We start from the raw sequence: 15,249 nt of genomic DNA on the forward strand, positions 1-15,249 counted from the left end.
AAAATAAAGTTTATATTATGTACTATAAGTTCAAAAAAATATTTGTCCCGATGACTTATTTTTTTTTTTTGTATAAATTACTGCCGTAGTTAAAAAACATGCTATTTTTGAGTTACAATTTTTTTATTTTCGATTTTATTTTTTCGTCTTTAAATTGTTATAACTTTTTGAAAAATGTATGGATCAATATCAAATTTTTCTTATAAATCCTTTATGTTTAACTTTTTCATCCAATATACTTTTTTTTTATTAGACCATTTTTCTATCATACAAAAAGGTTTAAACTTGAAACATACAAATTTGTATATAACATACGAATATAGAACTTTTTTAATTTAACATTTGAAAATATTCTGGAAATTGTCCTATCATTAAATATATGTTAAAGTAAAGCATATGTTACATACTATAAGTTAAAGAAAGAAAAAATATTCTGACGGTTTGTCTTCTGCATGTAAACGGTCCCTGAAGTTAGACAAAAAGTATTAATTTGGTGTAAAAATCACCATTTTTTAAGTTGCTATTTTTACTTATATTTATCATAATTTTTTTATATTACTATCGGAATAAATCATTTCAATAAAAATCTTAGATATCATTTCTATGAAACTCTGGGTATTTAAATAGATGCTATAAATTAAATATTCAGAACTGTTTTCCGTATAGTTATAACCAATTGTTGTTATATTCTATAACATATTGATAATCAGAAATATTCCAAAGACCTAGTTTCACCTATTATTGTGTCCGCTGAAGTGTTATTAAATTTTATTTTAACCTAGATTTTGTTGGATATTTTTTTTTATATGTAAATATTTGTTTTTTTTTTAATTTAGAAAAAATCTCAAAAATTTGAGGTGATAAATAAATCTAAATGCAGATTTAAAATCAGCGCAAACATTTTAAAAATAGAAAAAGTTTTAGTATTATATTATTGATCCAATTGGACGAACAAATAAATATATCTAATACAACATTGTCAAAAAAAGTATTTATTTTTAATTGAATATTCTAAATTTGTAATGATTCTGTTAAAAAATAGCAATTATTATAAATTTTATAAACTTAATATCTAAAAACTAAATTTTTTTTATTATTTTCAAAAAATAAAAGTTTGTGCTTCCAAAAACCTTTTATATAGATTGTATTTTTTTTTAACTTTACAAAATAGTAAATTAAATTTCGCTGTTATGTTACAGCTTTAGTAACTTCAAGTTAAGTTTAAAGAATTCAAAATGTCAACTTACTTTATCAACTGGCAAAGATCATAAAATATTATTGTTTTTTACATATTTGTAACAAAGCTGCGATGCTAAAATTATTATTTTTTTTCCTAAAAATATTGTATATAAAATATTATAACAATAAATTTAATAATCTAAATTTTTTGATTGTCAATTCGTCACCTCATTTTTTAATCCCTCTAGAGGTACTGGTAATTTATGATTTTGAATTACAATTAAATTTTTATAAAATACTCTATAAATATAAAATAAAGTAATAAATTTCAAAATATTTCTTGTATTATTGAACAAAATAAATGTTTTATTTACAAGTTTTCCTGTTTCTTTATGACCTTTGAATACAAACCTTAATAATTGAGCTGTAGAATAAATGGCGTAGATTACTCAAATATTCTAAATTATACTATATATAATTGAAGGTACATTAAGATGAAAATATATAATGTTGGTTTAAAATACATATAATATTAAATGTTATTTAATATCATTTTATCCTAACATTTATTTAAATATCACTTATTCTTTTAAATTACTATCATATTTATGGCGAAATAAATTTCAAAATTAAAAATTATCAAACAGTTATCATTGTAATTCATAGTAGGGGATTTTCATTTATTTCATTTTCATTATTCACACGTAATTACTTAACGTGTGGAAATATAGTATAAAATTCGGTAGTAAAGACTTTATATAATTTGGTAAACATTATGGAGTAAGATAAAATCTGTTTGTTTTCAACTTTTGGACATGACTAAAAACAAGTAAAAATCAACAAAATAATAATGTGTATATTTTGTTCATTTTTATCTAAAGTATGATAAAAAAATAAAGTTTAATTTTATATTTATTTAAAAAGTTTGACAATGAAAAAAATCATTTTTTCCTTGTATTTATGATATTTAATTAATTTTATTAAGATTATTTTGAAAAATTGTAAAAGCCAGATTTATTATTTCACAGGATTTGACAGTTACTGTTAAATTTTTTACAATTTTTTCCTTGGCTTTGATTATTTCATTTTCTTCATACATAAGTTTTTTTTACATTAAAAAAATAAGAAATAAGTTAATTGATAAATAAAAATTTCGATATTCAAGATTTTTGTATAAATACTTAATTTTGTGGTTAATATGGGAAAGAGAAAATGTATCAAAAATAATATGTTGTCACTAGCTTCGTACAAATATTTATGCATATGAACTTCATATTTATATGAATTTTATTAGTTTAGTATCATAAAAGTATATTTATAAACATATAATTATTATATTTTATTTAAACTGTGTTAACAATTAAACAAAAACATTCTTAAGGTATTATTAAAGGTATAATTTTAATAAAATAATCACACATAATGATCATTTTAGTTCTCGTTAATTATTAATTGTGACGCCATATATTTCGCAAGGGCGGCAATAATGCTTATAATTTGTATTCTCCTAATTCCTCAAATTTCCTTATATTATCAAGGTCAATTAGCGCAAAAATATTAATGGACAAATTAGTTATTGTGTGTATTTATATGTAACTAATTGACTTACTGGTACTTAAAAAATCGCAATAAATGTAAAATTTTACTTTTTTTTATGTAACTGAATACATTTTTTTTAGTAAGGCAATCTAAACTAAATTTGAAATTATAAACATTTTGAAAAATCAACATTAATCATATCTTATTTTTTTTAGTTTTTCATACATTCTCTGTACACATACCAACCTGAACCAAAAAGGAAGTTTTTAACCATAAATATGAATAAAACTATAATCATAAATTAATTTTGTCTGAAGTATAGTTATAATGTGTGAATTCATTTGTTATTAAAATGACGATGAAATGTACTAAGTTTAATTTTACTCAAAAATACACAATATAACTTTTTTCCACATTTTTTCAAAATAATAATTTAGTTTTAAAATATAAAATTGTGTAAGTAAAACTAAATTTTTAAGTTTTTTTAAATATTGTTTGGTTATTTTTTAAGTTTTAAAACTTGATTTTTATTTTACTGTTAGAAAACAATTCAAATTGTCATAAGCTCATTTTATTTAACTGTTAGTTTTTCATACTATATAACTTGATGGACAATTGTCATTTTCACATTTGAAGCATTTTCATGAATGCATGTTAGATGCATGAAATATTATTCTGGATTATTTTATAAAAAGTAATATTATGCTCTGTGACCTGTGAGAACTATTGTTCCGTAGTGACCCCTTTTTGACAATATGTGTTCATCTGAATTCTGATGTGTAAAATAATATAATTTTTTTTGTTTAGGAAATTTATAATTATGCTCTTTTTTCTCAACATAAACATAATTTCAATTTCGTTTATCGTTTATCCGGTTGCTTAACAAATGTAAACCAAAAACTAGAATATATTAGTATTATTATTCTATTAAATATATTCAAGATTATATGGTCTGATAAACTTTAAAGTTATAAATGACGCAAATCTTTTAAAAGTTATTTACTATTGCGAACTATTTTTGAATATTTTATTAAAATGTCTACACCAATTTTAATGTTTAAAATTTAATGAACAATAATTAACCTATCTAAAAATATCAGAAATCATCTCTTATTTTGTCTTTTAAATAATTCACTTAATAATACATTAATTATAAAGACTGTGCATCGTGATTTTTGGATGAAATTGAAGAGTAATATAATTTTTCGATAAACTGCAAGTAGATTTATTTAGATTAAAATTTTAACAATTAATGTGTTTTTTTAAGTTTAAGAATAAAAGACACTAACACAAAAAAATTAAGCTGAAAATTTCATGTCTTTTTTGCTAAAGTTATTTTGTAATAAATAATAAAATTTCAAAAATCAGAAATCGAAAAAAATTTCGATATTTCAGAAAATTTGTGTAGTGTAAAACATGTAAAACGTCAAGGCTCGTCAAACGGTATCAAAATTGATGGGATAAAAAAATAAACAATATTTCAAGGTGATTTTTAATCGGAGGGACTACCGATTTTAGGAGATAGAGAGATAAACTAATTATACGACTTTCATTTACTTTCATATTAGTTAATAGATAAAGATCATTTTTTTTTATTCAAGCCATTTTTAGAAATTTAAATTAGTTGTGTTGATATCATAATGACGATCAATAAGTTATTTTATACCAAAATTAACGCTATATCATGTAATGCGTCATTAGTAATTCATTTGTACGTGGTATAATGAATCTATATGATTATTGACGCATTCAAGTAGAGCTATTCACTATGGTACTTCTATTAGCATGAAAATAAGAAACAATAGTTAGTTTCTTAATATATTTGACCTTCATAAAAAATTTTAAACGATAAATTAATTTGATAGTGATATATGAGAGTTCATAATGAAATCCTTGTTAAACCAATAATGACATTTTACGAGGAAAAAGGTAATTTCTATAGATTAACAAACTGAATTTTAAAAGAATATTTTACTGATGATTGCATAGAAATATAAATAAAAAATCTGTTTTTAAATTTAGTAAATAGTCAACGACAAACAGATGAATTCAAATAATCCTAATGATAATAAAAATTAATGAAAAATATAGCATATCGTTTTATGATAGTTTTATAAAAGTAATAGGAAATTTACAATATTTACAGATATATAGAGTGAAATTACTTTGTATGGCGTGCACCTCATCTATGACAAAAAAAAAAAATATTTTTTCATGGTAAATATTATAATACATATCACTGGCAAAATAACTTCACATTTAGTTATTTTTAGTGATAATCAAACAATAAACCATTTATTATACTAGTAATTTACAACACTTAAATAATAAAATAGCCATAAGTGGTATTAAGATGGCCGTAGAGAGTTATTCTATTCCATATTTATAACATAGACAAGTATACAAGATTCATATATTTATGAAGACATAGATATATCTGTTAACATTCTAAATACCTAGATGTTATAAACAGTTTATAGTCTATGAGGTCTTGTTTATAAGATCAAGGTCTAAATAATACAACAATCCATGGAAGCTTTCATGCATTCATAAGTATTAGAAAAATTGTAAACATGTAAATAAGTGAAGTTGGATTATGAGTATAATATACTATATATAACTAATAATTATTATACATATAACAAAACATAATATTATTCACATAAAATTTTAAAATAGTTCACCTAACTATGATAAAATTTACAAATAATTTTTGTTTACTCAGTAAATACATAAGACTAAATTTTTGTTAATACTAATTGGATATGACATAAGAATATGTTACCCAATAATAGAGGTAATCAGTATATACTAATGCTGCACTATTTAAAATTATCAGTAAAAAGGCAACTTGTGATAATATTCAATTATTTACAAGGTTAATAATAGATTATTAGATTATTACACTCAGATTATTAGATTTAAATGCGATTTTTATAATATTTGAGTTAATATCGAAATTAAAAACTATCCCTACATCGATAAATCCGAAATCACATAAATGGCCCAATATTGAACACCGAATTGCTTATCGGCTCAGTCTAAGTATTTAGTAATTACTAATTTTTAATTATATAGATTATCTATGTGATAAAAATTTAATTCTCAATATTGTAAAATAATACTTAACTAAGACGCCTTGTTGCTTATTAAACTGACAAATATTACACATGTGTGTATTTCATTGAAAGAAAATCACATCTTCGCTAAAATTATTTTTTATAAGTCAGATAATATTTATTTTTTTATTGATTTAACAATAATAATAGTAAATTAATAAACAATATTTCAAACATCATCAAAATAGCTGTAAGTTTAATAATATTTTGTAGGATGTAAATATAAACACCGGGTTTTTATTTTTATTTTCACATTATTTTTTTATAAACATTTTTCAAAAGTATAAAAATAATGTTTATAAACAATGTTTGTATAGTAAAAAAAAATCAAGTTTTCATAACGTTTATGATGAGGACAAATGTAGTTATTATTCATAATTGAATTCATTTAAATAAAATATTCATAATATACTAAAAAATGTGTTTTTAAATTTAGGTCTGTTCATATCTACATATATATTTTACTTTTTTGAATATTATCTTATTTACTTACCAACTTTACTAGTATAACCTCCAGAGAGTAGTTATACTATTAGTCATATGTGGTTTCTTATTAATAGTAATACTTAGAAAAAAAAAAGATTAGGGAAGGATAAAGCAAGTATTCACCATAAAAACTTGAAATTCGGTAGAAATACTACTTGGTATGTTGAAACCAATTAGTAAAAGCTCATTAATTAAAACTGATTTATTTTAAGGACTATTTAATAATTAAAAAAAAATTTGTCATTTTGCACCATGCCTCAGGTAAATTGACATAACTTGGTTTAATAATTTATTTTATATGCATTTCCCATTTTACAGGTAGTAACATCCTAGCCTTTTAAGAAATTATAGACTTTTTTTTTTAGATGGTCACCGAATAATTAAATAATACTTAATAATCGGCAAATTATCACTATTAACAGTATGTGACTTTGATGTTAATTAAGGCATATGAAAAGACAAGAAAAAGGTTCATAGTCCCCTCCAAGAAGAAAGACTAGCTATGGCATTGTCAATAATAATTTAATTAAACTGAATTTACGCCTTATTAAAAATTAAGCTGTAATATATTATACATGTGTGTATATTGTTGAGCATAAATATATACACCAAAAACCTATAATTTTATCTTAATTTGTTTTTAAAAATAAAATCAATTCCAATATATTTATGATAAATTAACTTAAAATAACATTTTAAATTAGCCCTTTTATAAATAAAAAGGTAGTATATAACTAGTGCTATAAAAATCTTATCATACAATAAAATATATAAAAATACGTTAATACTGAAAAAAATACTTAATGTACTTCGATTATCAAATTATGTTTATTGACAGAACTATTTTTATCGAATAAGTCTTAATATAATAAATTTTAATAATTTTAAAGTCTTAATAGCTTTCTTTAGTTTTAAGATATATTTATTAGAAATAATTGATAAATCTATACGAATTGTTCTACAATTCATTATTACTACCACGTTTCAGTAACTATTAGTTACCTACCGAATAGTCTTATTCGCCAAATGATAATTATTTAGAAGAAAAATGTAGAGAGAAAAACACGTACTATAATATTTTGTTATCTCTTAAGGTATATTCGCTGTATAAGTTAATGTGACGGATACTACTTATCTGGTTAATAACTGTATGATTGAAAAAAAACTTTTTCAGTGTTCCACGAGTATTTAAAAATTTTAGTTTTATTTTGGCGTTTTTTCATGGGAGATTTGTAATTTTAAATATTGAAATTCATTTTTATTGGAATATTTTGCTTCATATTTTAAAAAATGATGAGCTAAAATTTGTATATAATTATTTGCAAAATTACAACAATAAATAAATGCCAATTTTAATTGTTCAACATGACAAAAAAATAAATAATTAATACAGCCCGATAAATTGAGCTTATTTTTTGAAAATTATAAAACATTAAATTATTAAATAATCTTTGTGCCTAGTATTCTAAGAAAAATAAATCACTATCATTTTTTTGCCAAATATCAAACGACTTTTGTAAGATTATTCATGAAAAACAATATAATTATCTTTTTAGAGTATTTGAAATCAAATCTTGCTAATTAATTTATATTTTATAATTAAATTTTTAATTTCTATAAAGAAATTTTTGTAATAATACAAAGTACATTAATCTTAAATAGTTGTACTGTTGTCACTATGGTAAAAGTATTTAGTATTCTATACAAAAATGCTGTATTTTTTTCCTCCAGAAAAATTTAAAAAAATCGAAATTCGTGGTTTTGTCATAAAAACAGTTGATCGCGATCTGTCAACTTCCGAAATATAAATATAGAGAAAGTCGAGGTAAAACCAGACGTCCAACATGATTATCGAATATCCTCATTCCATTGACCGAGTGGGTGTGTCTCTACTAACCCACTGAAAACTAGTTCGACTTATTTTTACGCAATTTGTTCGCATAAAATAGATTCACAATGACCCATTGGAGGTTAATATACAGATCATATTATCATATTGTTATCGAATAATAATAATTAATTAATTTTTGAATACTTTCGTTGATCCATCGACAACAGACAAAATAAACAAGACTATTAACAGGTTTTATGTAACATACAACTTCGATAATTGAAATAATAATTTTCAATTTAAGAAACGTTAAAATTAAATAATTTTACATTATTATTATACATTATTAATTATTGTAGAGAAAATATCGACTATACAAAAATTCAATCTCCTCGATTTTTTTATTTCTATGTAAACTGTAGTCATTAGTCTTTTTTAAATGTTTGACGTCTAATACCATTAGCAAATACTTTAAAATTATTATAAATAAATTATTGCATAGATCAAATATTTACACAATAATTATTTAATGTGATATTTTTAGTAGCTTTTGGGTCTTAACATGAATAATTTTGCTAAATGATTTTATCCACAATCGTGGATTATTTTTGAGATATTTTTAGTTTAATAAATATATGAATTATAGACTACTAGAACTAAAATTACTATTAAAGTTGTTTATAATCAAGTAAAATAAAGTTATAATTTTAAAAGTAGAAGTATTCTTCAACATTTTTTAATACATTCTTTTTAGCTCTTTAGGTCATTGATTCAGTATAAAGAGTAGGAAATTGTTGCCTCATTAGTATTTTGAAATATTATAATTTTTTAAAATAATAATTTCAGTGATGACTTAATTATTTAAAATATAAATATAATTTGATAAAAAATATTTTTATTGTACTATACATTTTTATTCGGTTATATTTTATATGTATTAAGTGTATTNACTATCTACTGATTTGCATCGAAGCGTTTCTTATGATAGTGATTTTAATCACTGTCAGATTAAATCTATACTGGACCCAACTATGCAACATCCCCACTATACCGCGACCCCACTGTGCTGGGTTTTTTAAAATTAACTTTAAGTTTTAACACAATTAAAAATCGCACGTATTAATTTAATTACTATAGTAGCTTAAAGTACTAAAACTTAAAAAAAAAATTGTTTGTGATTAATTGAAAAAAAAGTTTTTCGGAAGACCAAGACAATTCTGACAACACTTCTAAAATAATGATTGAAAGTATTGCTACTTATTATTAGCTATTTGCCATTATCTATGTACCAACAAAGCTTTTATTATAAGCTGTTTAATAATAAGAAATGAATTAATGTAATCTTAACTAGGCTCTGTGGCGGATGATATTAGTTACTACAATATATATTTGTAAATATATATACATATTTTTAATATGCGCATGCTATCGTGACATCTTGTTGTTTTTGTCAGTGTCGAGCCTATATTTTACCTAATCCATTTTTTATTGAGAAACTCATTCCTGTGGATTATGTCACAATATTGTTTATTTCATATGTCATATTTATCAGTAGTGACCAGTAAGTTTGTTGCACCAGTTACGCTACCATAATCTTTATTATATTAGAACTGTGCACGAATTGCGTTTTAATTTGGGTCAACGGCACTCAAATGTGTATATCAATTAATTTCGAGAGATGAATTAGTTACATCATCTAGACCAAACGAAGTATTGAAACGAAATAGTCTACTTGAAAGTAAAAATATTTGCATTTACAAGTACTTATTTATATTATACAATTTGTTCATGTTAATGATGTACATACAATTTAAATCGAGTATCAATAAATAAACAATTCAATAACATAAAAAATCAATTTATTTAATAAAAAAAAAATATATACAAGTGTTCAACACATTTTCATATAATATTGTTTTCTTTATTTTTGTAACATTATCAGTTATTAATTACAGAGAACATCGAATTAAATAATAATTATCAAACATACACACATTTAAGTTACAATAGAATAATGTTTTAAACAACATATTACTCATTAAATATACGACGTTAATAGCTTTCACCTTCAATAAGTGAAAACTGTGTGGCTCAATCAGTGTGAATCGTATACGTTTTAATATGATATTTGTATATTAAACGTATGAAAATCAAACGATTGTGGTACGTGTTGCAATTTTTTAAATAGTAGTTTACACAAAATGACACCTAGCCAAATTAAAAATATAAATAAATGGTCGAACGTGATATATACACAATAATAATAATAATAATAATGATTAGAAATTAATTTAGAATTGAACGTTTTGGCCTCTTAGAAAAGCGTCTATTTGACCATTAGCCAAATTTTGTTGGGAAGAGGTTCGGCCAGGTTGAACTAAGACAAATTGTTGTTGCTGAGCTTCCGGTTGTTGTTCGAACCTTTGTTGTTTTGGTGGTGGCGCAAAACGTTGTCCCTGCGATGGTGGTGGGAAAAATTGGAATGATTGCGAACGGAAAGGTTGTTGCGCTGGGAATCGTTGTTGTGCTTGGAAAGATGGTTGAGCAGGGAATGGCTGCGATGACGCAAAAGGTTGCAAGAGCTGTTGTTTTTGTGCTTGTTGATGTTGTCTGAATAGATTTTGTGATTGTTGGAACATCAGAGATTGTTGTTGTTCAATAAGTTGCTGTTGAGGACTGGGGCCAGGAAATGAAGCTGGCCTTTGAAAACCAAACTCAGCTCTTTGTGGAACGAATTCAGGTTGGAAGTGTGGTACAGCTGGTGAGGGTCGAAAAGGTAACGATGGTTGAGTATCAAACTGTTGTGATGGCAATGACGAGGGCAAACGTTGTTTGCTGCTGATTCCAACCTGTTGTTTAGGCACCTGTTGATAGATAACAGTATTGTATTGTCCGGTAGCTGGGTCAAACACTAACTCAGTGGTGTATACAGGTTGGTTTGGTCCAGTTTGAATAGCGTTTGGTGAAGAAGGTTGAGAAACAGCACGAAATACTGATTCTAAGTCTTCAGCAGGACGGAGTGTCGGTTTTAATGGAGATGCTGTTGTTGATGGTCTGTCAGAAGTTGGCGAAATCTGTGGTAGTCTTGGAGTTTCGGAAACTTGACGGCCAGGTTGACGAGGAGTAGTTGATGGTTGTTGTGGTTCAAAATCACCAAACTGTTGTTGGAACAATGTGGTTGTTGGGCGGTTCTTCTTGGGTTTGGGTTTGGGGAAGTTTGCAGGTATATTAGCGGGAATATTTTCTTCTTCGTCAGATTTGGCTGGTTGTTCTTCTTCATCATCATTTATTGCATTTGGATCACATGGATTTCCTTGAACATAAGTAAATTCTCTTTTGTTACCATCTGGATCGACATAACCATATTTTCCTCTAACTACACAATCGGTACCACGAGTTTCTTCTTTAAAACTGCCGTCATCTGCTTCATAACCAAATGTAAAGGAACCATCATCATTTAGCTTGTTGTAGTTCCTTATGGTTTGGGCAGTTGGTTCTTTTTTTTCTTGTTGTTGTTCTTTATGCCTTTGTTGTGAAAATTGTTGTTGCTGAGGTGCACGTTGTTGTTGTAAAGATCTATTAGGTTGTCTAATAGCAACGATTGGTGGCTGCTCTGGTGATTCTTCCTCTTCATCAGCAGTAGGTCTTTGTTGAAGAAGTTGCCTGGGCGCTTGTCGAACTACTACTTGTACTGGATCTCGTTCACCATCTGCGGCAACTAATGGTCTCAGTGGTCTTCTGGCCACAAGAACGGGCTTTAGCTGTCGTGGTCTGTCTTCTTCGAACTGTTGGGGTTGATCGTCTTCTTCGTTTTCTTCGGCCGCTTTAATGCTAACTCTTCGGCAATCTACTATTGTAGACGTAATAAAAAGTGTCGTAAAAAACACGCCCTGTAAACAAACAGAGTATGTAAAATTATTAGGTAAACAAAAAACGTCATAAATAATTTTACTATGGCGCAATCGCGGGAAACGTGCGCGGCAAAATAGTGGTGTGATTACTTCATCACAATTCCCATGAGTCGGTCTCGTTAACCTAAGACGTATAAGAAAACAAATCAATCCAAGGCTATTAGTTCACTACAGGAAGATAATTAATTTTGCTTTTTGTAATGGCTACTAAGTAATGTAAAAGTATAAAAATTAAAAATAAAAAGCGAATACTGACCACGGCAAGAATGTGAGAATTTGAGCGCGATAGTTACGGATTGTTGTTTCGCAATAATTAGTAAATACTTGTATTGCCATTGTTATTGAATACACTTTTATAACGGTTATTGTTATTGTGTGCGCGATGACCAACGTAGATAAGTGGTCGGTAAGATAACGATTAGTGAAAGCTGCTGCGCTTTTCCATCCTAATAGAACAATTTATCATTAGCCACATTAGTTTATAGCGAATATAGCAAGATATAATTTTACATAAAAATCAAAATATTTTTCAACCAGTGAAATTCGAATGATTACACAATAAATGTAATATTTTATAGAGCTACAAAGATCTAGACAGGTGTCAAACTTAACAATTTTAATACTCAAGGTCCATGAAAATCTTTGCATTTGCTTTTCTTTGTATATATTATATATATATATATATATATATATATATATATATTCAAAAATATGCTGACTAATACTGATCAGAGGTTTGACAGTTCCACGGGGTGATTCGACTACAATGCTTTAGTGATATATATCAAGGTCTACGTCAACAGTGTCTAAGGAAGTGTATCTAATAGTTTCATCCGACTTTTTTCTTTAAAAATTATATTTAAAAAAATAATAAGATTAACTCTTGTAGCGTGTCGTCTTACTAACGAGATATATAAATGTTGAATACGCTCAATGGGTAAAAAAAGTAAATACATTAAATAATATAAAATATCATTGGTCATATAAAGAATGATTTACCATGATAGAGAAGTAATTATATAAAATACAAAATTAATATTTATATTTAAAAAAATAATATAATTGGGATTCCTATTGATAAATATTCATGTATTGTCTACTTTTTTAGTTATATTGAATTATTTTTATCATTAGATGTTAAAATTACTCTAATGATGTTTTAATTATTAAGTATAAATGAAAAATGATTACTATATGTATTTTATTAAGGTACTGTACTTATGTTTCCAAAAAAATAATTTAAATGGCGAACAAAAGTTATCACTTGTTCAGTACTAATTAAAAATAAATTACAGTTTAATTTAAAACATTTTATTACTGATAAATTAATAAATTAATTATTTGATTTACTTCTTTATAAATAACAGATGTCTAAAAACGGAAATAAAATTACGTTTTAATTTCATCTAGAATTGAATTTTATTTATTAAAAATACAAATTCTAAAAAAAAATAGGGTATTAATATTTCTACATTGGTTTATTTTATTTAAAAAATTAAAAAAATATATTACTCAAAATATTTATTTTTATAATAACATAATAAGATAGAATTTCAACTACATTAGCTATTAAGAAATAAATTAAAGACTTACCCATAGGGATTTAAAATACATGATGAATGACACTGTATACGATGGTGTCTTAGTAGTCAATACGATTACTTTTGTATTTAATTAAAAATTATAAGAAACGCACACTACAATGGAAAACTCCGAATGCTATCGCGAATGCCTTATAAACGTTAGTACAAAAATCTTTCATGTGGTAAACTGGTCAATGGTTGAGACTTCGAGTTCGTTTTATAACTTTCCCCCGCCGTGCAAACGCAATAATATAGTGACTTCTGCTGAATCTTCTGGTTCCTCTCCCTCGTTTAAAACTAAGCGGTGCACATGTTATACATTTTTGTAACCCGAGTACTCGAGGCTATTAATGATATAATAGTCTAATTTAAATGGAAATTAACAATAAGAAAATGTTAATTACTCACAAATTAGACTGAATTAAAATAACGTGTTAACTGTAATAATTGTGGTATTTATATGTGTAAATAATACAATAAGATAAAGGTAAGATTGGGTCAACATAATATCCTTCAAGTTAAATTACAAATTTTCATTAATATTTTACAACATTTACTAATGTCCCATTGAGCAACACTTTGTGTGAAGTATTTTGTTGTTTTTAGTGGCGTTTAAGTCACTGATAATGTGTTCTAGAACATTGCATCATATAGTCATAACTTCCAGTAAAACTTATATACATAACAATGAAAAATGAGTTCATACAAAGTTTAGGATAAATTTGAGACCAATTAAAATTTGAATTATTTTTCAAAATTTATTCATAAACGATGTAAAAATTCTTAGGATATTAATTTAAAACCTTGAAATTACTCTAAAGAGTATTGGTTTTTAAATATGAAAACATCGTAATGTTAATGGATTATTAAGACATTTCTATCTAGTTGTATAGTCTTCAACATAATTTTGTAGATATAATTGAAACTTTCATAAATTACTTATTTAAATTAGTTATCTACATAACACATATTCAATTAAATGCTTGCAAAAACAGGTTTTATCTTATTTAAACGTTGAAAAGTTTAATTAAAAATTTATATTGGCACACTATTAAAAAAGTAATATTTCATTTCTTTCCGTCAATTTTCTAATTATCAGTGTTTTATTTTTTTGATATAAAATACTCGACTTTCCCATAGTCAATTTTGCTAAATAAGTAAATTTATTTTGAATTAATATAAATTTAATTTGAAGCGTTTGACAATAATCGTTAAAAGCAGGTGCCAAGTAACTTTGCGGTCAAAATCCAACGTAGGTGGTCATCATGTCCATTCTTTTATACATATAGGGGTACTATATTATTGCTTCTGTCGTTTATGCATTGTCGCCATAAATGATGTGTTATTAATAATTATTTTTATTTCGTGTTTTCAATGCCCATGGGGTCAATTTCAGATTGCTTTCGTGTTAAGTTCGTTAAACGCAAGTCTTCCCGTGTATTCTATTGTTTAGCGCTATAGACGACGGCATATAATAGCAACCCGCGCGGTTTGTGCAAACGAGGTGGTGCAAGATTGACGTTTTGTACCAAACAAAACGGTCCTCGAACAAAAACTCAACGCCGGCAAATCCGTGTAACTTCGGGCTAAGAAAATAAATA

The 15,249-nt window shown here is 25.5% G+C and overlaps 1 protein-coding gene across 1 annotated transcript; it reads right to left on the reverse strand.

Moving 5' to 3' along the window:
- Window positions 1–9,995: 9,995 nt before the first annotated feature.
- On the reverse strand, window positions 9,996–13,851 carry LOC126900912 (putative mediator of RNA polymerase II transcription subunit 12). Its single transcript, XM_050676947.1, has 2 exons — window positions 13,659–13,851; window positions 9,996–12,044 (listed from the first exon to the last, which is right to left on the reverse strand). Exons 1-2 carry the CDS (start codon window positions 13,677–13,679, stop codon window positions 10,446–10,448), a joined length of 1,620 nt encoding a protein of 539 aa, XP_050532904.1. The 5' UTR covers window positions 13,680–13,851; the 3' UTR covers window positions 9,996–10,445.
- Between the last annotated feature and the right edge of the window lie 1,398 nt (window positions 13,852–15,249).

This window comes from Daktulosphaira vitifoliae, unplaced genomic scaffold (assembly GCF_025091365.1).
Source record: "Daktulosphaira vitifoliae isolate Bord-2020 unplaced genomic scaffold, ASM2509136v1 Scaffold_3, whole genome shotgun sequence".
In the NCBI taxonomy this organism is placed as follows: domain Eukaryota; kingdom Metazoa; phylum Arthropoda; class Insecta; order Hemiptera; family Phylloxeridae; genus Daktulosphaira; species Daktulosphaira vitifoliae.